The sequence below is a fragment of the Lissotriton vulgaris genome, chromosome 9 (genome assembly GCF_964263255.1).
Source record: "Lissotriton vulgaris chromosome 9, aLisVul1.2, whole genome shotgun sequence".
Classification (NCBI taxonomy): Eukaryota; Metazoa; Chordata; class Amphibia; order Caudata; family Salamandridae; genus Lissotriton; species Lissotriton vulgaris.
The window spans coordinates 289,052,150-289,077,877 of record NC_141697.1 but is presented as its reverse complement, the minus strand read 5'-3'; the positions used below and the strand labels follow the sequence as shown (position 1 = coordinate 289,077,877).

Genomic DNA, 25,728 nt, shown 5'->3' with positions numbered 1-25,728 from the left:
AGTACGCTCTAATAACAGGCAGTCTAAGAGAATCAGGCTATTTAGGTTCATGTTTCTCTCTGCCATATTTTTACCCAACACAATAGAGGCTTAACTGCCACCTGGTCTGCTTCAAAGTTAAAATCCAACTCTTCGTACACTGCATAGGCTGGCGTGCATTGAGGGAACCGCAAGATCCGACGCAAAAATGTGCTTTGGGTCACCTGTAACTGGTGTGCTGCAATATACCCCCATTCTTCACTACAATAGAGTGCCTTTGAGGTGCTTATAGACTGATACAATTTTAGAATCACCTCTGGACCCAAGATCCCAATCTGTGGGCATCGCTGGCAGTGGCACCTATAGATTTGTTCATATCGCCCAGCTTGCCTTCGAGTAGTGTTCTCCAGTTTAATTGGCCGTCGAATAAGATTCCCAGATAGGGTAAAGCTAGGACCTGTGCTAGAGTGTGAGAGCCTACTTTAAAAAATTTCAACTAGAGACGCTGGGGGCCCACTTCCAAAATGTACAACTTAGTGAAGTTGACAGACCGGTCCAGTCTATCCATAAAAACAACAAGCCCATCAATTAAACCTGCAATCCCAGACTGTGCAAGCCACAAACACCACATTGTCAGCATATAGTAAGACTGACAAAGATCTCCTGTCGACTCTGGGGGAATCTGACTGTAAAGCCAGAATGTTTCTTTTTCTTTGTGACGTTGGTATGACATTTTTTAAAGATATGATTTTTTCATTTTACACTATCTTGGTGCAGTAATTTGTGATTTGGGGAACTATCCTATCAAGATACTTTAGTTCAACACCAAAAGTCACAGACCTTTTCTGTATTTACCATAAAGCACGGTATGGATACAAAATGACTAAGCTGATTTAAGTGTTTACCTTGGAACCACTGCCCTTCGCAAGGGAAAGGATTAAGAAAGAATTGTTTTAAAGTAATAAGTGATGTACACATCAGTAAGTCACACTGGGTAGTCAGGTGATGGTACACTTACAGAGTAATGGCACTTTATGCAAGTGTCACAATGAAAAGTACCTGTACCGATAATTGTGTAATATGGTTTTGCAGCCTTGGAAAAAGTCTGGGAAGACGAAACGTGTGTTGGCTGCGATGTTTATGAGTAATGATGTACCTGGATGTGTTTCTGATTTAAATAAGAATCCTATACCATTTGTGTTTGGACTGAGTTTTACCACTGCGAAATTTGGAACTCTACAAGAAAAAGGATCAACAATTACAAATTGGACTCTGGGTGCCTTTGTGCCATTTTGTTTCATGTAAAGCCAGATGGGAAGCTTCTAAACCATTACTATAAATGGAGAATCAAAAAAGGGCTAAAATGCAACCTTGGCGGACTCCCCTGCATGCAGGAAGTCCGGCATATTATATATTGCACTATGACTATTGCTACTGTGTAGTTCTTTGTAAGTTTGAGTTTCCATAGGAAGAGCGTTTTTTTATTTTGATAATCACTGTGGGGCTGCCATTTGAGGAATCTTCCAGAAACTTTGCCCCAAAAAGTTAATTCACCTCAGCCCCTTCCTGGAATGTTTTGGGGTGATATGTCAAGCAGGTACTGAAAAAGTGATCCCAAATTTGGCCTCCATTTGAAATCTGTATGCACATGCTCCTCAGTAACACTCTAAATGTGTTGCATTCAGTCCTCACATTCTTAGTTAGCCTCTCATTGTCTCTAAAATACTGTTTTATGTATCTACCAATGGTGCTGTGCAGTGGTGCAATCGCATACCGGTATAGGTGCAGTGTATCTGCCTCACCATATCTACACCAGGATAGGGTTGTTGTCTGAAGCTGTACAGCATAAATGTTCAGCATTATGAACGGAGTATTGAAGATGTTCTGAGCAGCTGGTTCTGTTCAGCCTAGAATGTATTAAAGTTATGAATGGATGAGTAATGTGTGAATTCTGTTTGGTCTGCTTTAGCTCCCTCCATACACCTAACTGCCTCCAGCTCAGGAGTCATGCCGCAAAACCTTCAGTGTTTTAATCATGTGTACGCCCGAGATAGGTTGATGTGGGGGATGAGATCTGTCCCATGTCAGGTCATGAACACAGTTGTAGATGCCTTGCTGTGTATGAAATGATGTATCATCCTTTCTTTTGTTCTCGATCTGAAGCTTAACTTTGCCATTCATTACAGCATTCCACTTTCCACATAACTACTTGTCCCAACCATCAATGTATTGTTTAAGAGTCTGTTGTTAAGGATAGCTATGTAAGTTTCTTGCTAATCCGTCTATACGTAGATAACCAGAGCACCGATTTAGCACACCGGATAATAGTGGCAGCGTTGTTTTTAGTAAAAGTAATTTTAGTAAAAGTAATAATTCAAAGCGTTCAGATCGTTAGCAGTATTTGAAGTGACAAGTATCCTTGTTACTGTTCTAGTTAGAGGACGTTTGTTTGTGTTAGAGTTTCACAGACCTCATGCTATCTTTCTCATCATATTTCTATTAAGTTTGTTTCTTAAAGATTCCCAGCACACGATTCAGCCAACACATGTTTCGTCTGCACTCAGACTTTTACAAGGTAATATTGGCAATAATGACGAAGTAAGTGAGTTCCAATGTAGGTCTGTTCACGTAGCACGTCCGGTAGCATGTTCGCCACCCCAAAATTGGTCACGCAATGTACCCAGTAGTCAAAAAAAGAAGAAAGCTGCAGTACGGTACAAGATGCAAACGATTTCAAATTTCAAGTGATGAGCTGCGCACTGTTAGTGTCGCCCCGTGAATTTTATATACGCTGTCAAAATATGCAGTAGTTATATAATAGTAAATCTCCAATGTCGTTGTCCTGAAAGTCTTCTGCAACTATGAGGTAATGTGCAAAGAACAGGGCGCTACCATGGTAAGTCGGCAACCCTGTACACGCGTTTGACTCCACCGGAATGGCACCTCCATCTGCTCGTAATATCAGCCTTTCAAACAGGTGCACAGTTTCTGCCTGATTTGACCATCACACCTCGTGAGATGCTGTTCACAAACCGTAGGACAATAACATGCTGTAAGAGTGTGCGGGAGCTATCCATCACCTTTTGTTGGAAGGATGCTTCCTCTCTTTCAGTTCATGCTTGGTGGTCCTGGATTGTCTTTACAAGAAGAGGTGCACAATTGTCATTACAAGGTGTTCATCATAATTCTTTGGCTTTTCAATCTTTTTGGTCTCCTATAGATTCATATGTACAGGTATAATTATTGTTGTTGTATTGCTCATGTAGTATTTGTAACTCTACTTATTTAAGTATTTAAGCTATGAATTGCATATTTCCATTCCCTTCTCCCTTCCCCTCCTTTTCCCTTCTTCTGTTTTCCTTTGAATGACAAATTTTGTTATGTTGCGATACATTTTATTGATGACTGTATTTTTATGATTATTCTTTTTCGCTTCTTTGTATTTTAATGAATTTCTTCGTTTGTTTGTATTTTTTTTGTATGTCTTTATGTACTACTCCTTTCTTAAAATTTCAATAAAATCTTACTGAACTAAAATTCTGTGTCCCCATTTCTGGAAGGCCTTCCTCCTGCAACGGTGCTCACAAGATTACAATGTATTTCATAAATCTTTGAAAACTTGAATTGGCCTTTTCTTTTGTAGCACAATGATGCCCTTACTGGCTGTGTGCTTTCTTAATCCACAAATAAAGTAAATAAATATGTGCCCTATGTCATATAGGGCCAGATGTGTCAATGGGGAAATGTGTTGATACATATGGCCCATAGACCCTCAATTCATTCTTGAGTTTAAAATCAGAAAGCACTTAGCAATCTAGACTTCTATGTCCATTCTTATAATGGGGAAGACTAATTTAAAAGTCCTAAAGTGTAAAGTACTTTTGGCTGTCAAACCCGAGCTCACGAAGGGTGACTCGTGAAAAGAGGCCGCCTGACAACTATGAAAATGCTCCATTACTTGAACAGGAGGAGCATCACATGGGACCTAATAGTGTAAATGTATATGCAGTTAAGCAATAGAGCATGAAACCTTCCATTCATTTATGACATAAAAAGTAGCACAAGAGACAGCGTTTCATCACGGAGTACTGTAGTTTTAATATGATCTCGAAGTTGTGGAAGCTAGAAAATCGAAGAATTTTCTTTGTCCGTTAAATGGTATGGAATGATTGTTTTTAAAATAATCCCCACTAGAACTGATGAGAAGGGCTAAATTACTTGATAAGCTAGGGACAAAATATCTAAACTTGACAGATGATGAGCCAGACCCATAGATGTAGGTATGTACATGGCTCTGCTTAATACTTTCTATTTAAACTGGACTTTCTGAAAACAATAGTTAGGTATGTTCCTATAGAGTATTATCCACTACACTATTTGTATTCCTTTTAAAACCCCTAGAGGAACGTAACATTTTTTTCATATCTTTTACAGATGTATTCAGAGGGCAGTGACATTGTGCCCCAGAGCAACGAGACAGCGCTACACTATTTCAAGAAGGCTGCAGACATGGTATGTTTATAAAAATCATTGCTTTGTTTAACAGCCTAATAGAACAAGCACTTATTCACGTTTTTCTCACTTCCGATTACTTTTATTTGGAAATCGTTTATTGGAGGGTTGAGCCTACAAGCAAGGGTTCTTCTCACATTTTGAATTATGCTATGTCCTTTTTTGATTGATACTTTTATCTGCCAAGTCCTCAGCCCTTGAATCTCTTCCAGGTGCCAAACTGGATCCGGAAAAGTTGAATTAGCCTTCCAGCGCCAGTAAGTGGCATCTGACTTCATCTCCCTGCCAGGTTTCACCCTAGATATGGTGATACTGGAGCCATTTAGACGCTGGCGTGTAGCTACGGCCCTAACCTTGATGACCCACAATATTTCTCCTCATTTTGGGGCCACATATTAGATATGGGATCCATACATGTGATATTGGGGGGGGTGAGGGGGGGGGGGGGGGGGATGATTTTAACATAGCATTGCACCCAGCAGCGAACCGCTCCAACCCTCAGCCTCCCCATTACACCAGGGCACATGTAGTGCTGTTGGCGATACTGGAAGGATATGGACATTAAATAATTTGCTAGCCCCCACGATAATGATTATTACGGAAGATTTAATCAAGAACGCACAAACAAAGAAACTCTTCAGTTTGTGCAGGTATTTTATTTCAACCTGTTGAAATTAGTTTATCAAATTCAAGTTTTCATGGAAGAGAAAGATACTTCGAAACCATACTTATACATATTTACAACATTTAAAAAAAAAAAAAACATATATACAAATATTCGACAATCTTCTTTTACAAAAGCTACGTGTTCACAAATATTTACTCGTTGAGAAATATTTCGTTGCCTTTAGGAAATATTTCTCACTTATGAATACCAAGAATAGAAACAAAAGAAAGCAACCCTTTCATTGCAGGGGAAAATTAGTTCAAAAAACAATTAATAATGCAGTCAACAATACATTTTTAACTTTTCTTCAAATGCCGACGCGTTTCGAATCTGAAGGTGAGTGACAGATTCTCATCAGGGCTCTTTCATTGGGGGTAATCTGAATAAAAATGTGAAAGAAGAACATTTAATAACTACATCTGAAACCTTACTACTCCCCTTATTAAAGACTGATGCCATAGCCTCTATTACCTTGTTCTATGGGCTACGCGGTCCCGCGGGTCCAATATGTGTAACGGAGCTAATAGCTTCCAGGGTCCTGTTTCTGTAACAGTAGACCTGTTGTGTAAAATGAGGGATATTTACTATTTCTGATCATAGCCAATCTAAAAACAGTCTGCTTTACAGACAGAAAGGCTGAGGTTTCCTACCTCTGATGCTGTTTGTCTTATGGAGGTGTTTCCGGGGGTGTAGGAGATATCCTCCCTACTTGTACGGGGGTTCGCGCTCCTGAAAAACATGATGGGCAACATTTGTCAAAATATATTACTTATTTTTTGTTGCGTGTTATTTCACAACCGGAATCCGGCGTACCTGAGCTGTTTTGATGCTACACACAAGGTAGTCCTGTTCGCGGGCCTCGTGTTGCTCGCTGTGTTGAACCTGCCGGTCAGGACCTTCACTCGGTGTCCTTAAGCGGTAAACCCGGTCGCGTTTCAATTCGCGCTGTAATTCTGCAAAAAGGTATTGCAGATTTAGAATAGGGAACTAGTGCACAAGTTGGTCAGGTTATTCTCGCCCCTCTACCCCGCTCACCTTCCTCTCAATCTGGATTCACGGCGTTCTGAACCTTCCTCCAATTGCATGACAGCATGTTGGCTCTTCCACTAGGTTAAATCACCGCTAGGCATTGTGGTATATGTAGTTTGGCTGACATCTGCGGAGCAAGTAAATGCACGCATGACGCAACACCGATCACGTCTTAAAAATAAAGTCCAGACTGCACCCCTTGTACAACACTTCATTGATAGTAATCATGCGGATAATGATTTCCAGTGGACTGTCTTATACAGCCTGACCCAAATGAAACCTGGAATAAATATCGAGCAAGTGTTGCTGAAAAAGGAGGCCTATTTAATTTTAAAATTTAATAGTGCCCAAACAGGCCTGAATTCATTATCTGAGGTTGCAAGGCTTTAAGCACTTGGAATCTCCGCAGATGTCAGCCAAACTACATATACCACAATGCCTAGCGGTGATTTAACCTAGTGGAAGAGCCAACATGCTGTCATGCAATTGGAGGAAGGTTCAGAACGCCGTGAATCCAGATTGAGAGGAAGGTGAGCGGGGTAGAGGGGCGAGAATAACCTGACCAACTTGTGCACTAGTTCCCTATTCTAAATCTGCAATACATTTTTGCAGAATTACAGCGCGAATTGAAACGCGACCGGGTTTACCGCTTAAGGACACAGAGTGAAGGTCCTGACCGGCAGGTTTAACACAGCGAGCAACACGAGGCCCGCGAACAGGACTACCTTGTGTGTAGCATCAAAACAGCTCAGGTACGCCGGATTCCGGTTGTGAAATAACACGCAACAAAAAATAAGTAATATATTTTGACAAGTGTTGCCCATCATGTTTTTCAGGAGCGCGAACCCCCGTACAAGTAGGGAGGATATCTCCTACACCCCCGGAAACACCTCCATAAGACAAACAGCATCAGAGGTAGGAAACCTCAGCCTTTCTGTCTGTAAAGCAGACTGTTTTTAGATTGGCTATGATCAGAAATAGTAAATATCCCTCATTTTACACAACAGGTCTACTGTTACAGAAACAGGACCCTGGAAGCTATTAGCTCCGTTACACATATTGGACCCGCGGGACCGCGTAGCCCATAGAACAAGGTAATAGAGGCTATGGCATCAGTCTTTAATAAGGGGAGTAGTAAGGTTTCAGATGTAGTTATTAAATGTTCTTCTTTCACATTTTTATTCAGATTACCCCCAATGAAAGAGCCCTGATGAGAATCTGTCACTCACCTTCAGATTCGAAGCGCGTTGGCATTTGAAGAAAAGTTAAAAATTTATTGTTGACTGCATTATTAATTGTTTTTTGAACTAATTTTCCCCTGCAATGAAAGGGTTGCTTTCTTTTGTTTCTATTCTTAGTAATCATAAGTGAGAAATATTTCCTAAAGGCAACGAAATATTTCTCAACAAGTAAATATTTGTGAACACGTAGCTTTTGTAAAAGAAGATTGTCGAATATTTGTATATATGTTTTTTTTTTTTTTTTTTTTTTAAATGTTGTAAATATGTATAAGTATGGTTTCGAAGTACCTTTCTCTTCCATGAAAACTTGAATTTGATAAACTAATTTCAACAGGTTGAAATAAAATACCTGCACAAACTGAAGAGTTTCTTTGTTTGTGCGTTCTTGATTAAATCTTCCGTAATAATCATTATCGTGGGGGCTAGCAAATTCTTTAATGTCCATATTTAACCGGTCCAGCTTCCCCTGCATCCCAGGACCATACTCCTTTTCTCGGCGATACTGGAAGAGCACGGGCTAGTAGATGCCTGGAGGTATACACATCCGACTAGGAGGGAGGGCACATATTACACCTCTGGTCCTACCACATGGTCTCGGCTTGACTACTGACTCTCCCGGGGCACGGCGTCTTGGATCCAATTTTTAACTCATCTTGCCCGTACATACTCTGACCTGAACAGTTGTTTCCCAACATTCAGATGTTTTGCAAGTGTATTTGCAGAGTTTCTCCACCTAAAGTCATGATTCAAACTCAATTGCCTCTTTCATGGACAGATGTCCATTCTAGATGCCCACAACGTCTGCTTGTGGTGTTTGGGGCCTAAGCACAACTCTGAGGTCGTATGACCCTTACTGCCCCATGAATTCTGGCCATTCTAGAGTAGGAGTTAAAACTCTTTTTGTTGCCAGTACACAGTTACTCTCCAGCTCGTTGTCGATCCCATTGCAGATCACCCTGAATGTCCTGCTCCTCACTCTTGCCTGCCAAGTCTTCAAAGCAAGCATTGTCCTGTGACAAGGCCTTAAATAAAAGCACATGATTCATCTTACGAGGCAATCCTCTGCATTCAGGCATCCATCCCACTTTAGGAAGTATGTATCCTTATAGGTGACCGCTGCCTGACTCCTGGTCTGGAGCCTCACCAGAACCAGTGGATATCCTTCTGGTGCCCTCTCTAGCTCTGACCCAGCACCAGCTCTCAAACCTGGCCTGAATCCTGTGCCCAGTATACCCGTTGGCATACCCAGAGTCCACATTGGCTGGCACGGACTCTGCTGGTTATGGCCATTAGCCTAGACCTTGTATGATCTATTCCACCATGTTCTGATTCCCAATGGCACACCTACGCACCCGTAGAACCCTCAAGATTCTCACTGGATTTACACTGTGGGTCCTCCTTCAACTCCAATCAACTATTGACATCCTCTGGGGTGCTAGGTGGCGCACATCCATGATGACCGCACACCTTCTGAGGCTCCGGATGCCCAGTGAAGAAATCCGCCATAAATCCTCATCTATGCCTGTCCTCTCTTCCTGATGACGCCTGCTGCTAGTGCCTGAGACCCCCTGGATCTCATGTCCGAAACTTCGCAACCTCTGCTTTGCTGCTTGAGGAGCTACGGTGCTGAACACAACAGTGGCCTGGTAGCGCTCCCTGCTGCTGGAGCCGCTGCTGGGCTGCATGAACTACGCAACTTCCCGGTCTCCCACGAGGTGCTACGCCGCTGCGGCCTCTGAAAAGACGGTGCTTCCGCCTCGGCGGGATAACTCGGCGCCGACTTGTTCCTTCGCTGCATCGGCCCCGCTTCACGGAGGTGAGCTGTGTACCATGCCCAGGGTGCTCTGACCCCCTGCCCGCTTCCCCATTGCGGTGCGTGTGGTGGCTCTGCTCCAGCCCCCTCCTGGAATACGTGGCGTTTGCAACCGGTGGCGAGTGCCTGCCATTTTGTTATGTGGCGCACTTTCTCCTGCACCCCACTGCCTCTCATCGTGCCTGGGGAGCACTTGCACTGTTGCTATGCTCGCGCTGTGTGAAGCGCTTTAACCTGCCACTCTACCTTGGTGCCTCATTTGTATCCTCATCGCCTCGAGGCAGATCTGCACTGTTCAGCTGCTGCATCCTTGCCGGTTGCTGCTGTACTGCGAGAGGGGGGCATTGCTCTGTTCCCCCTCCCCTGCGGAGACTTTCTTGTGCCTTCAGCGGCGCTGTGGTTGCCCCCAATGATATCGAGCATACGCCTGACACTAGGCCATCCACCTCATCTTTCTGCTGCCAAGTGCGGGGCAGGCCGCGTTTGGAGGGTGTCCCCTGCGTGTGGCTGGCTCCTGCGCCCCTTGATACCTGTGGACATTAAGATGCTGTCAGCCTTCAGCCTCCTACTGTGAACCCCCCCTTCTGTTGGTAGAGGCGGTCCCCCCTAATGTCTTATCCGGCATCTCAACTTCATTTCATTTTCATTTTGGAATTTTGTAAAGCGCTTGGTAACGCACACCGGCGTGTCCCCGCGCTGAAGAGAACCTGGAAGAGAGTCAGAGGATTATAACAATGCTAGGCGGAAGAGATAGGTTTTGAGGGTTTTGCGAAATTTAGTCTCAGAAGGTTCGAGACGCATTTCAGTGGGGAGCAAATTCCAATTCTTGGCTGCAAGGAGCCTGAAAGATCTACCTCCCATCCGAGATTTACGGATTTTGGGGACAACAGCCAGACCCATCCCAGAGGATCTGAGCAGCCGCTCAGGTCTGTAGGGAGTAATAAGGCTGTTCAGCGGGCCGGGTGCTTTGCCTCCAAAGATGCGATGGCACATGCAGAGAGCCTTGAAGGTAATCCTTTCCCGGATAGGAAGCCAGTGAAGGGACCTCAAGGCAGCTTTAGAGGGTGCTCTCCTGGGGAGTCTCAGTACCAGCCGGGCTGTGGCGTTTTGTAGAACTTGGAGACGGTTGAGACTTTTGGCCGTAATACCCAGATATAATAGGTTGGCATAGTCAAGTCTCGATGTGACCAAAGCATGCACAAGAGTTTGTCTGGCACCAATCGGTAATAGGTCAAGGACCTTGCGAAGGCTCTTCAGTATCCCGAAGCACATTCCAACCACCCGGTTAACCTGGGGAGCAAAGGATAGATCAGAGTCGAATAGAGCCCCAAGATTTTTCGCCTGGTGGCTCGGCGTGGGGGTAGAGCCCAGAGAGTCAGGCCACCACGCTGAGGACCACACAGACGGGCCTCCCCCTACCACGAGCACTTCCGTTTTGGACCCATTCAACTTCAGGCAGTTGTTGGACATCCAGGAAGCAAGTTCCTGCATGCAGGCCCTGAAGTTGAGTGCCGCAGTATCGGGTGCCCGTGACAACGAGATGACCAGCTGTGTGTCGTCAGCGTACGACACCAGCTGGATGCCATGCCTTTCCACAATGGTGGCAACAGGGGAGGCGTAGAGGTTAAACAGGGTGGGGCTGAGGGCCGAGCCCTGGGGAACCCCTTGTTCGAGATTGAACACCCGAGAGTAGTGTTCCCCCTGCCTGACCTGAAAGCCCCTCTCAGACAGGAAGGACTGCATCCAGCTGAGTGCCATCCCGTTTACCCCGCCATTGTTCAGACACTGCAGCAAGGTGGAGTGTGCTACAGTGTCAAATGCGGCACTTAGGTCGAGTAAGATGAGAGCCATGGTATGCCCCTCATCTACACCCTGCCTAATGGTCTCAGTTGCCAGGAGCATCGCAGATTCCGTAGAGTGACGCGCCCGAAATCCAAACTGGGTCGGATGGAGAAGGTTGGCATCTTCCACAAAGGTCATCAATTGGAGATTGGCGATCTTCTCTGCCACTTTGGCCATATAGGGAAGGAGGGAGATAGGTCGAAGATTGTCTAGCCTATCCCAACTTTGAAGGCCCTCAGCCATTATCTCAGTCTGCAACGCACGCAGGGTCTGGCTTTTGCCATCACACTGTTCATATTACATGCCAAGGTCTATTCCGTACCCTATAGGTCTCCCAAGGCTCCCTACTGACTGTTGACATTATAGATACGTGGGGCTTCGCCAACAACATCCCGGCTGTGCACGAATGGGCAAGCTGAACAGCCAGCCGGACGCCTTTCTTCCAGGGTCTCACTCAGTATACGGGAGGTAACGGACAACTTGTCTGGCCCAACAGACACACCAATTGTACAACTTTATTACTAACTCTGGTGTGTACTGGTGAAATAAAAAGGCTGGTAGCTTACTGTCGCATACCACTACCTGTAACCGACATGTTTCACTGCCCGGTAGATTTTATGGCAGATTCATCAGGGTTCACCACTCGGTCACCGCACCTGGGTTGGACATCTTTATATAGGAAACCTCAACCAGCCATGTCCTCTCATACCAGCTGGTCAGGAAATTCTCAGCCCTACTGTAGATTGTAGTATCAATCATACAGAAATGGAACCAGGAACATCAATAATCCCAGGGGCCCATGAGGTGCCTTCCTTTTCCGCCACACATTTTTTGTTTGCATTTATTTCTCAAGTGTGGGTTGATGGACTGTCTCAGTGGGGCAGACATCATTGGATATGTCGAGTTGAACTCTGCCCGGATTCTCCTGCTTGCAGTTACAAACAGTGGTTTGTTGTGGACAGTAAGGCATTAGAGAACACACACCTAACCATAAATTGAGAAGGGGTGGGTCTGGAATTAAATAGTATATTTTTCCAGCAAATCATGTTCTCATGTCTACTAGACGGATGCTAACTAACGTCCAGGGTACAGGGATTTTTTGGTATTGAATCTTTACATGATACATCAGAATAAGATATATCATGTAAAGAGTCCAGATTTTCCCTTATAAGTGGACAGGAGTTTGCTCTAGCAATTCCAAGGTGCTCTGCTAGGGTGTATTGTGGTGAAGCCGCCTTAGGCTTATCTTTGAAGAGTTCAAGACATCTGTAAACACACAAACTGGTCAATAAATGGGACACGCAAATCAAGAAGGAGATCCTCACAAATTCATAAAAATAACGTGTATCTTTACATATGTTTAGGCATCAGAAACCATTGGTTCAGGTAAGTAAGTTTTTAAATAGAAATTATTTTGAGTTAAAGTTGACAGAGCAATTTTTAGAAATTGTAATGTTATCCTATGGGAGGCAAAGTAAATGCAGCATTCTGGTACAGTACAGCGACTTATGGGACCAGTCGGCAGGAGTTAAGGTGAGTGGTGTGCAAGGTCCAAGGCAGCACCAGCAGAACACCACCAGCGGCACTAGAGCGGCCGGGTGCATAGGTTCAAAACAGCGTTGGGTGCCCCATGTTACTCTATGGGGATCTGTCTTCGCTTGCAGGCTTGGACTGGAATGCCACTCGGCTAAACTAACAGGGCTCTGGCCCTCATGATGCTTGGGGATGTAGGGACACCTTTGGTCCTCTCCTCCACGACCCAGGGGTGACTGGTACAGAGGTGTCCTTAGGCATCAGGTTTTTTTACCGGGAGCAGTCGCTGTACAGGTGGCCTGAGCTTAGAGGCTGCAGTCAATGTCGGAGTTCACTGGGGGTGAAACCACAGTGGACTCTGGAGGGCTGGGGCACCAGTATGACACCTTTGTCCCACTTCACCTCCGGCTTGGAGTAGCGGGTGCAATGGTGTCTTCAGGTTTCGGGTTTCTGCTGTAACTAAGTCCTCACAGGAGACTATGGATGCCTGCAGGATGCAGGGAAGCAGCTCTGCTACTTCTTGGGACTGCTTGGATCCTGGGAGAAGTGCTGGCAGGTTGCCATGACTTTGGGGACTCAGTAGCTGCTGTACAAGTTGTCTTTTGGCACAATTGTAGAAGTCAGTGGGCAAGCCGGGAGGATTGGCGCGAGGTCATTGCACGGTAATTCCCAGGTTGTTAGGGGTTAATTTCTTACAGCCTTGACCCCACGGGATTGCCAGTCACACCACCACGCACAATTCAACTTATGAGGGTAGGCACTCTAAAATATCAACCCTTTGAAGGGCTTCGAGAGTTCCAGGCTGTATAGGGCACCTGCGATTCGGCAAGGCTCCCTGATGCGAGGTAACATCTCTGCGACTGCAAAAATGGTGCACAACGCTCGTTGAGCCAGAGGAGCATCTTGTTTGCTTTTACGAGCGTTCTCTATTGGCTGGCGGGTAGAACCACTTGAATGCAGCCTCCGTAAACTCTTATCTTAGCCGCATGAGGAACGTTGAGATGAGCTCTTGCAGCTACCTACGAAAGACACCAGCATTAAGTGCACAAGTACTAGGTGGAAGAATTACCATGAAACATCAAAAAGGCATATAAACCATGAAAACTGCATTAAATGTGCACCACAATTAAGACAATGAAAACACTTATTTCATGGCTGCTGAGTTGCGAAGAATGAGGGGGCATTGACAATGACAATGGACTATAATACATGGACAGATTGCTGATTGGTTATGATGTTTTCTCTTTCCCTCATGGTTTTCTGTTAAAGGTAGTTTGTTTTAAGGCTGCTGTATGAAATAAAGTGGAGAAAGATGAGCATAACCCTAGACTCCTGTCCCGACAGAATTCTTTCCCAATGTTATTTCAGACTTTTGCATTACCTGTAAGTTATTCTTGCCAGGTATACAGCAAACAAAAACAAGCATTTGCAATGCAGTAGGGCTTGCATTAGTAAAGTTAGAGGTATTATTATTGTAAGTGACAATTTTTTTGTGTTTGTTTTGAAAATAGCGAAAATTATTAACTTTGTCATTTACAATGCCAATAGTGTTAACTTTTGCAAGCGTGACACCTATAGCATTTGTAATGCAATATGTGTTGTATTTACATGACTTAGATGTATTAATATTAAAAATAACAATGAGTTGTATTTTTTTCAATATTTAATACTTAAATAAGTTATCGTAATTTATAATGGCAATAGCTTAAACTTTTGCAAATTACTTTTTGGAAGATTATGTTTAGTGTATTTTATTGTGATGAAAATACAAGAACAGAAGTGAAATATTAAAAAAAATTGTGACATTTGTAATAAAGTTTGAAACATTGAGAGAACATATTTGAATCAGTTGGTTCGAGGCATATGGGCTGCAGATGGTACATTATGAATAGATCGCCATCTGGTGTTGGGCTCGGATGATTGCACTTGTTTTTTCTCTTGGAGAAGTCTTTAGTCGTCACGAGACTGGTGACTCCTCCTTTGGGTGCTAGTGCACATGGGCATCGGCTCCATCCGTAGATTGTTTTTTTCCGCCATCGGGTTCGGATGAGGATCGAAGCGCTCCAGATCGACTTCGAGAAAAAGTGATATTTCGGCGTGTATTCCCTTTCCAATTCGATGGTATTGTTCTCGAACGCAATTCCATTTCCATTCCGACGCGTTTCGAGTCCAACAATAAACATTTTCTTCTACGTCGACGAGACCGGGAGGCCTTTCTCGACGTAGTCCAGCCCGGAGTCCATGGAAAGGACTCCATTTAAGAGATGTCCAACGTGTGGTGCTAAGTTCCCACACAAGGACCTACACGAGGTGTGCAATCTATGCCTGTCGCCTGAACACGAATCCAGAGACTGCGAAGCCTGCGCAGCGTTCTCCTCCAAGTCGATGATTAGAAACCGTCGAGCCCGAAGACGCAAGGTTTCAAGAATGCAATCGGAGGCTATCCCGGAGCTGTTAGAAGACCAGCACCTCGAAGAAGAAAAGGAACATGAAGACGAGTCGGGGTCGGAAGGGGACGAGTCTGATGTCGAGGGAATTGACGTCCAACAAACCGTGAGTGACGACGTCCCCTTACCAAAAAAAACGACCCCGTGTGGTACCGACCCCGCCTTCGAGCCCGGTCAGACCACCGAAGAAAGTTTCTGACGCCCCGCCTTCGGGCCTGGCAACGAAACCGAAACACTCGGCCTCCCACCATGTCGGATCCGAGAAACTGTCGACATCGACACCGAAGCTCCATACAAAAGAAAGCTCGGCATCGAAACATTCCATGTCGAAACCGAAACATGCTTCGACGTCGAAGACTTACTCGACACCGAAAAAATCGGAATCGAGCAAATTCTCGGTGCCAAAAACACAGAACATTGACGGTCAGAAGAAAAGGCACCTTTCGGAACCAAAAACTTCGGTACCGACACAGGAGCAGCAGACAGACTCCAAAACAAAAGACTTTGTTTATCGATTCGCAAACTGGCAAAGTGGTGAGAAAATCACAGAAAAAGAGGAAGAATGAACTAGATGACAAAGCTCTTCCTCCTAAAAAGAGAACAATGGGGACAAATGCAACTCCTCCCCTTTCTCCTCAGCCTAGAGACTCACCCTCTTCTCCTATTCCTCACAATAGGCCAACTATTCCTCCACCTTCTACACCAAGACCATCTACACCTCAAACAGATGTAGACAGTGATGCAGGGGAGGGAGAACCTCATGGAGATGACGACACTATCCCAGATGAGGAAGACCCTTGGGAAAATTATGATGCAGGGTCAGGCGATGATAACGACCTACAATTATACCCCTCAAAACCTTCACCACCTGATGATAATACAGGTTTTGTGCAGTTGATTAATAGGGCAGCTAAATACCATAAGGTAGATTTACATACAGAACCTCAAATAGAGGATTTCCTTTTAGAAACGCTACCTGCTGCACAAAGAACATCAGGCACACTACCTATGCTAGAGGGTCTTCTCAATCACACAACAGACATATTCAAAGATCCTGTGAGGGCTAGGGTATTAAACCCAAGAATTGATAAAAAATATAAGGCAGCCCAAAGGACCCAATATTTATCAAAGGACAAGTACCCCTGGACTAGCTTGTAGTTACAAACGCTCGTAAAAGAGCAACCTCATTATCTACAGGAGAAGCTCCTCCTCCTGATAAGGAATCCAAGCATCAGGCAAAAGGGTAGCATCCCAAGCAGCAAACAGCTGGCGCATAGCTAATACACAAGCGCTACTGGCACGTTATGATAGAGCGCATTATGATGAGTTAGAAAAACTCATCACACATCTTCCTAAGGAACATCAAAAAAGGGCAGACCAGCTTATACAGGAAGGGAAGATAATAACTAACACTTCCATTAAGTGCGCTGTAGACGCAGCAGACACTGCAGCAAGATCCATCAACACCAGTATCATGCTAAGAAGACATGCATGGCTTAGGGTCTCAGGGTTCAAACAAGAAGTACAAACATCTTTATTGAACCAACCTTTTGACCAAAAAACACTTTTCGGCTCAGGAACAGATGATACTTCAGAAAAGATGAAAAAAGACTCAAACAGCTAAATCAATGGGAGCATTACAACAGCCAACTCCGAGGTTCCTTTCGTAGGTCCACCTATAGAGGGGGGTCAAAAAATACAGGCACTAGTCAACAATCTACCTCTTTTACACCAACATCACCTAGAGGTAATTCAAGAGGCAGTTACAGAGGTAACAACAACAAGGGTAGAGGTCGCGGAAATAATAACAACCGCAACTCCCCAACCCCAAAACAGTGACTTAATACAACTCCCCCAGACCATATAACACCGGTCAGGGGACGTTTATAACAGTTCTTACCTGTCTGGGAAAACATCACATCAGCAGGGGGGGGGGGGGAGAGAAATGCGAGACAGAAAGTACCGCTGGCCAGCCGTGAGCAGTGAATAATTAGGAGAGGAGAAATGCCCAGGCCGAGCGAGCGCATGCTGGGGGAAGCTTCAGAAGCCGGTGGGAGGGAGGCTGATTGCTTTGATGTGGACGCAGATGGTGCCTGTGGGGGGAAAAGCGCGTGCTTATTCACGTGAACTTTTGAAAATCCGCCGATGGTTTGACAATTATTTTGCCTCCTAAAATTCTCCCCTATCCATTCCTTCGGAATGGTATAGGCGAGCCCTAAAAAACAGCTTAAACAGAATGGGCGTTTCATTTTTGCAAATGTATTTATTTGTGTGTTAATATTTGCAAAGGAGTTGATATTTCAGAGCGCAGAAAATGTATTGTGAAATGTGCATTTTAATTTGTGGTAAGCTCTAGGTTTTAGACCCTTGCTGTTTGTTTAGGGGATCTCGTACGTCTGCTGGAAACACATCATTAGCAAACCTGAGTATTTATTAATTGTTATCACAACAGACTAGCTAATGGAATGCATTTCATTAGTTGGCAAAAGCTGTGTAGACTAATTGACTGTCTTCTGTGGGTAGGTATTTTGAAAATAACACTTTATTCACTGTAGCCCAAGCCTGTGGGTTCCTTGAATAGCTGGTATTATTTGTTAAAAAATTGCCTTTTACAAGTTGAGACCTTCCTCATAACATCAATATCCCTTATGATTGATTTATTTTGCTCCACCTTCAATGCTGTCCATCCTCAATAATGTAATTGTTAAATGTCATATCAGGTGTCGGAGTGGGTAGTAGATTGAAAACCATGCTCTATTTTCTATTTTAATCCTTTCATTTTCCATTCAAGGGCAATCCCGTGGGTCAGAGTGGTCTTGGCATGGCCTACCTCTATGGAAAAGGTGTTCCCGTGGTAAGTTTTTATACTAGCCTAAATTTGTGTCTGTCTGTCGATAGGGACTTTTCCAAAACTAATGCTGTACGGTACTGGCAAGCTAGTTATAATGACTTGAAGGATATTTTCATGGCTAATTCATTAATTCTAGAAAAATGCTTAATCTCCAGATGTTTAAGTCGTTCCATTAACCCCTCGCGTGCGCGCGTCGGCCAACGGACGTTGCGAGCCCTACCTCGGTAGTGCTGCACATGTCCGCTGGCCGACGCGGCCCTGCCTGCCCAATAAATCGCCCGCACCGCGGTGGAATTTACTCCGCGGTTAACTGGCTAAACGGGTAAAAATCTGATATATTGTGTAAAGAGTCCAGGGGTTCCCTTACTCGTGGAAGGTGGGGCTTGCAATGCAATCCCCAAAGTGCTCTATTACGGGTAAGCCTTAGGCATAACACAGAGGAGTGCAAGACTTTAGCAAAGGCACCCAATGATTAATAAATGACAACATGACTCAAGAAGGAGATCCTCAGCCATTTATAAAAATAGCAAGTATCTTTATATATATATTTAGGCATCAAAGAAAAATAGTTCGGGTAAGTACATTTTTAAGTGTAAATACTTTCCAATTTAAAAAGTGGACACAGTGCAATTTCTGAATGTAATCCTACAGAAGGAAGAACCAGTTCTGCAAACAGGTATAGTACAGCGACTTACAAGACTAATTTCAAGGAGTTAATATAAGTTGTGGGCAAGTTCTAAGGCCGCACCAGCAGTACATCTCCAACGGCACAGGGGCAGCAGGGTGCAAAACAGTGAAGGGAGGCAGATGTATTTAATTGGAAATCAGTCATGGTGAAAAGAGGCTGCAGGCTCTGGCCAGGAGGCCAGTTGGGTTAAACATGCAAGTGGGCTCAGGCCTTGCGATGCCCATGGTGCCCTGTTAGTACTGCCCTTTACTTATCTTACCTCCTGGCTATAGGTCCTGTAAGTCGATGTACTGAACCTGTTTCCATAACTTGTTCTTGCCCCAGTATTGGAACTTTCATAGATTCCCATGCATTTGTATAATTCCCCGTCGTCGAAACATAGCAGTAGGCACAAAAGAGAAAGAAAAAGGCCAAGGCCTCATTCCCTTTTGTAGCCCATCACTCTCTTTGTGTAAAAGAGACCAAACTTAGGCATCAGCCAATCAGAAGAGCCTCACCCCTTAGAACCCTCCTGAAGGCACCTCAGAGCCTTAGATTTTCTACCGCACGTTGTGCTTAGGGAGTCTCCTTTGAGCTCTGCTCAACTTCTACTCTTCAGAGAGTTTCTTCAAGGTTTTTTCTTCAGATTCTTTTCAGATTCACTTCAGATTGTTAGCTGATCCTTCCAGAATGTCTGACAAGGAGAAGAAGGCCCTTTTCAAGCCATGTTCCCCCTGTGGCAAGAAAAGGCTTTTCATGGAGGATAAGCATAAAGACCCCATCTATTGCCTCTATCCTGACCACAAGGCTGCGGACTGTAAGATCTGTTGCACCTTTTTAACCAAGACCTTCCGGGACCGTGAGGGAAGGCTTTTGACATGGCTCCAGAAGTTGAAATCCAGGAAGGAGGCTGTCTCCAGTGACAGTGAGGATTCTGCATCTGCATATTCCTCAAGAAGGTCAGTGAAAAGGGGTAGGGGTTCCCCTTCTCCTTCTGTGGAGCATCATTCTAAGGCCTCAAAAAAGACCCCCAGTGAGTCTGACAGCCAGGGTCCAGGCAAATCTCCTCACCAAGGTGAAAAGGAGAGGGTAGGACCTTCTACGCCTTTTGAAGGGTTGAAGACTGATCAACCTTCAAAAAGCCCTCTTCCCATTCTTCTGATAGATGTTCCAAGTTGTCGACGAAGAAGGCGTCGTCGACGGAAGCGCCGTCGCCGAAGAAATTGAAACAGAAGCTGAAACTGGTTCCTTCGACGGGCTCGTTGACGGGACAGTCGTCGATGAGATTGTCGACGACGGATACAGCAGCGTCGACGAGGGACTCTCTGACGACGGCATCGTCGACGAAGGCGCCGACGACGACAGTGTCGACGACGACAGCAATATTGACGACGGCTCGGATGTCTGCATTCTTATCGTCGACATCGATGCCCACTTCGTCATCAAGTGTTTTTGTGTCGACGACACATACAACTGCATTCTCAATTCCATCGTCGACGGTACCGTCGACGATTTTGTCATCGGAAAAGAGGATCACAATTTCCATGACCAGGATTACCCCGGACATGACATCTCCCAGGAGGGAATCCCCTCTTCCTCCAGCTCTACTGTTCGATGAGGATGAGTCCGAAGAGGAGGATCAGGACTCCTATGGCTATGCCAACAGCCCCTCTCAACTGCTGGTTAAATGCCAGGAAACTGACTCGGATGGAGGATATGACCAAGAGGGGGGCTATGGGGGTCATGCTAGGGGGTCATGCTTCCCAACCACAGCAATACTCTGGTCAACAGATGGTTACTGTACCATCATCTTTCCTACTGGACCTGCATAATATGCTGCAAGATTATAAATCTAAAGCTACACACTCTGCTCCAGCTCCTGTGGCGCACGGCATGCCTGTCATGTCACCGGCCTCAACGGCTGTTCCTGTATTATCACCTCAGGAGTCTCTTCAACCACTGACATCGACTCCACAGGAGCCTTCCAGACCTGCTGTCACTCATGATGATTCCTCGAATGAGGATCATGATTTGGAGGGTAGAGATGATTAGGACTCTGAGTGGTATGATTACGTCATTCCGGACCCTCCCTCTCCAAGTCCAGATCCGGTGGATTCTCCACCTGCTGATATCTGAGGTTTTCATCAGCTGATGGAAAGAGCGACTGGAAGATTCAAACTGACAATGCCTAAGGTGTCCTTTGAGGGTTTCTTATCCGATTTCAAGGAACCTTACAGAAATACCACAAGATCCATTCCAATAGTGCAACATCTCTGGGATGAGGGCCTTAAGGCTATGAAAAATCCAGCGATGGTGGTCCCTGTGATACCGCGTCTAGATAAGAAGTACAAGGCGCCTGATGATGGGGCAGCTGCCTTGACAGGTCACCCGAAACCGGACTCAGTGATTTTCCAGGCGGCGCAGAGGCAGTCACGCAACCCTTCTGCTCCTTTAACAACTCCTCCGGACAAAGAGGGTAGGAGATTGGGCAATGCCGGGGAGAGATTCTGGCCCACGGAGAGTCTTCTTTTTGCAAACAGCTAATTCCCTGGCAATATTGGGCAGATATGACCGTCAGCTTTGGTGTGATGTCGCACCTTTCCTGGACCAGCTAACTCCAGAAGCAGAAGCAAGGAAGGTCTTGCAAGAGGGGGAAGCGACATTGATGGAGGTCATAGACTTTACAATGGACATTGCCACGACGGCATTTCATTCTTTGGCGGGAGCTGTGGTCCTTCGTCGCCAGGGGTGGCTGAAGGCAACCTGGTTTCGACCCGAGATCCAAAATAAAGTCCTGGATCTTCCATTTGATGGAGCGGCACTGTTCGGGAAACTGATTGATGACACTCTCCAAGACATCAAAAAAGACATTGAGACTGCAAGATCCTTGGGTACGCTCCAGTACCGTAAAACACCTTTTAAAGAATCCAGGGGTAAGAGTACAAACTACAGAGGATCTTACTAACAGCAAAGATACTCTTCCTATGGTTCAAGTTCACAGCCAGCCTTACCAACAAAGGCAGGGCCAATCCTCCAATTACTCAAAGCCTAAAAACAGAGGAAAGCAGGCTCGCCAGGGACGCGATGCGTCCAAGCGCCAATAGCGGCCTCCTGACTCTTCCTACTGGACCCTCTTCCAAGAAGTCATCAGTTGGAGGCAGGTTAGCAAAATATCTTGTGAATTGGTACAAGATAACATCGGACCGTTGGGTGCTCAACGTCATTCGAAAGGGCCATACCTTGAAATTCACCCAAATCCCACCAACAAAGCCCCCAGCAGCCGTTCCATCTAAACACCTATGTCTTCTGAGGCTCGAAGTTCATCAAATGCTCCTCAAGGGGGCTATTGAGCCTGTTACCTACGACCAAAGAGGACAGGGATTCTATTCCAGGTTCTTCCTGGTCAGGAAAACGTTAGAGAAATGGCGCCCCATTCTAGATCTCGGGGAGCTCAACACCGATCTCATCTCCCTATCTTTCCGGATGGTTTCCCTTCAAGACATCCTGAGGTTGATCAATCCGGGGGATCTCATGGCCACTCTCTATCTCGAGGATGCATACTTTCATGTACCGATTCACCCCGCACACAGAAGGTTTCTACGGTTTACAATAGCCAAGAGCCACTTTCAATTCAGGGTTTTACCCTTTGGTCTTCGCTCAGCCCGAGGATTTTCACAAAGGTGCTGGCGCCGGTAGCGGCATTCCTACGAAGACATCATTTTCAAGTCTTTCCTTACCTGGACGACTGGTTGCTGAAGGCTCCATCCAGAGAAGCAGCGCAGGACACTGTTCTGGCTTGTACAAACCTATTTCGCAATCTGGGACTCACGTTAAACAAGGACAAATCATCTCTGGTTCCATCCAGGAAGGCATGATTCCTGGGAGCCATTCTGGACTCAAAACTCTCAAAAGCTTTTCCAACCCTAGAAAGGCAGAGAAAGCTTCAAACCATGGCTCTGGACCTACGAAAAAGGTGTCTTTCAGTACGCTGCTACAAGTCTCTGCTAGGGGTAATTTAATCATGCATACCCCTGATTCCTCACTGCAGGCTGCGAATGCGGCCTCTTCAAGAACAATTGGACATCCAATGGAAACGGGTGCACGGATCATTCGACGTCCAGGTGTCTGTCACCCCGACAATGCGAAGAGCGGCCCTGTGGTGGACAGACCAAGGCAACTTGTCCCAAGGTCTATCCTTCGTAAACGATCCGTCTCCTCAAGTATTGACAACGGATGCGTTGTTGGATTGTTGGGGAGCAGTGATGCAGGACCTGCACGTCAGTGGCCATTGGTCTCCTCACGATCGACGGCTCCACATCAATCTACTGGAGCGCAGAGCGATAAAACTGTCTCTTCAAGCTTTTCTCCCACGTCTAGGAGGTTCACAAGTTCTCATCAGGACGGAGAACACCACGGCCATGCATTATGTGAAAAAGGAGGGAGGAACCAGATCTCTCCCGTTGTCACAGGAAGCTCAGGAAATCTGGGAATGGGCTATCCTTCACGGAATGTCACTTCAGGCAGAACACTTGCCAGGGGTTTTGAACAAGAATGCCGACAGACTGAGCAGGTTATCATCAGTCAGTCACGAGTGGGAGCTAAACCAACAATTTCTAGAAGAGGTATTCCGCCAGTGGGGCACACCAGCCATAGATCTCTTTGCCACACCGCCCAACAAAAAATGCCGGTCTTGCACAAGCAGGCTTCACCACCACGGATCATTGGGGAATGCGCTTTCGATAGCCTGGTCAAGAACATTTGTCTACGCCTTTCCCCCCTTTCCACTGATCCCGAGATTGATCAGGAAGATCAAAGTGGAGCCATGCAGGATGATCCTGATAGCCCCTGCTTGGCCGAGACAGTTCTGGTACACGGAGCTCCATCTGTTGTCGCTAGCTCCGCCTCTTCCCTTGAAGCTTGTTCCAGACCTACTCACAATGTCAGAAGGACAGGTTTAGTATCCAGATCCACAGTAATTACACCTGACAGCATGGCTCCTGAGCAGCGAGAATTTATGAATCTCACCATCTTAACCGAAATTAAAGAAGTTCTCTCCCAAGCGAGAGCCCTTTCCACAAACAAGGCGTACCGCCTCAAATGGAAGAGATTTTGCATTTGGTGCAGGAGAGAGAAGATTGACCCCTCTTCTTCAAAACCTCGTCAGCTTCTGCCTTATCTCTTGACCTTGGCTAAGTCTGGGCTGGCCCATTCTTCTTTAAGGGTACACTTGGCAGCAATTTCAAGATACAGACGGTCGGAGTCTGGACCTACTTTGTGGTCTTCCAGAATTATTAAACAGTTTCTAAAATGCTTGTTTAGGGTCTATCCACCAGTGAGACCGCCGCCTCCTACTTGGCACCTGAATCCCGTCCTTACTCAACTGATGATGAATCCGTTTGAACCAATTCATCGTTGAGACATGAAGTTCCTGTCATGGAAATTGCCTCTCCTTCTTGCCCTCACTTCGGCAAGACGTATTGGGGAATTACAGGCTCACAATCCAAGAGCCTTTTCTACAATTCAAAAGAGACCCGGTTATCTTGAGAACCAACCCAAGGTTCATACCCAAAATACCCTCAGACTTCCATCTGAACGAGCCGGTTATTCTTAAGGCTTTCTTCCCTCACCCGGCTACACCAGCGGAGAGATCGCTACATTCTCTAGATGTGCAGCGATGTTTGAAATTCTATTTGGATCGCACCAAGGGATTTCGGAAATCCTCACAATTGTTTGTAGCTTTTGGTGGTCCGAGAAAGGGTCTATCTCTGTCAAAGCAGGGAATTGCAAGATGGATTACCAATGCCATCCTACATTGCCATTCTGCAGCAGGTAAACCACTGACTGTCAGGGTTCGGGCACATTCCACAAGATCAGTGGCGTCTTCAACAGCCCTCTTCGCGGGGTGCAGATAAAGGATATTTGCAGAGCTGCTACCTGGAGCAGTTTCCACACCATTACTAAGCATTACTGCTTGGACTCCTTGCAGCAAGAAGATACGGCAGGGGTTTGTGACTGTGATAATTGTTCAATCCAAGATTCTACGCATTTTATGTTCTTTTGCAAACATTATTCTATCATCAGGAAAATGTTTATTATCCCATTTCTAAGAGGTATCGGGTTCCATCAGGGTAAACCTGCCTTAATGTATTTGCAATTGCTAAAAAATACTTGGAACATTTTTAATATTGCTAGTTACCTTGTTGCAGCCATTAGATGTAAGAAACTAAGAGGCCGGAGTGTAAGTGAACCATGAATGTTATTGTAGCCCTATGCATCTGTATATACATGAAATACATTAGCAACCACCATATGGATTCTCTATGACTACTTTAATGTTTTATATTGTATATATTGAATGTGATTTATTTGTGTACTTTTTATGATTTTAATTAATCGAAATAAAGTGATGATGATGATGATACGGCAGTGGGCCAGGCAGTCCTGAGAAACCTCTTCCAATAATTGGTGAGCTTTCCTTTCTATCCCACCTTCCGTAATTTTGCACATTTTGTATCTTTGTCATGTTGGCTTTGCCATGTATGCTATGACACAAAATGTGGATTTGTTATTGCTAACTGCTTGCTACTCTGATACAAAAGCATGGGAATCTATGAAAGTTCCAATACTGGGGCAAGTTACTTACCTGTAACTTTAGTTCCTCAGTATTGGTAACTTTCATAAATTCACATGCGGCCGCCCACCTCCCAGAGGAAAGCTCAGCCTTCAGCAGAAATGGTAGCTACACACAACGGCTACGAAAATCTGAGGCTCTGAGGTTCCTTCAGGAGGGTTCTAAGGGGTGAGGCTCTTCTGATAGGCTGATGCCTAAGTTTGGTCTCTTTAACACAAAGAGAGTGATGGGCTACAAAAGAGAATGAGGCCTAGGCCTTTTTCTTTCTCTTTTGTGCCTACTGCTATGTTATTCTTGTTACCGAGACTCCCATTCCGACGACGGGGAATGATACAAAAGCATGGGAATCTATGAAAGTTACCAATACTGGGGAACTAAAGTTACAGGTAAGTAACTTGTTTTCTTCCTTTCATAGGATAACATTGCACTAAGTGTCCACTTTTTAAAGTGAAAAGATTTTATATTTAAAAACCTGCTTACCTAAACGATTATTCTCTGATGCCAAATCACATATTA

At 45.2% G+C, this 25,728-nt stretch overlaps 1 protein-coding gene across 2 annotated transcripts in view; it reads left to right on the top strand.

The window, feature by feature from the left end:
- The window catches only part of SEL1L (SEL1L adaptor subunit of SYVN1 ubiquitin ligase), a 235,417-nt gene that overhangs the window by 114,065 nt on the left and 95,624 nt on the right, over positions 1-25,728 (top strand). For both annotated transcript variants that reach the window (XM_086937596.1, XM_086937595.1), the window contains exons 13-14: positions 4,414-4,491; positions 17,855-17,917. In XM_086937596.1, the coding sequence (XP_086793722.1) occupies positions 4,414-4,491; positions 17,855-17,917 (141 nt within the window). The remainder of the gene's footprint in view (positions 1-4,413; positions 4,492-17,854; positions 17,918-25,728) is intronic.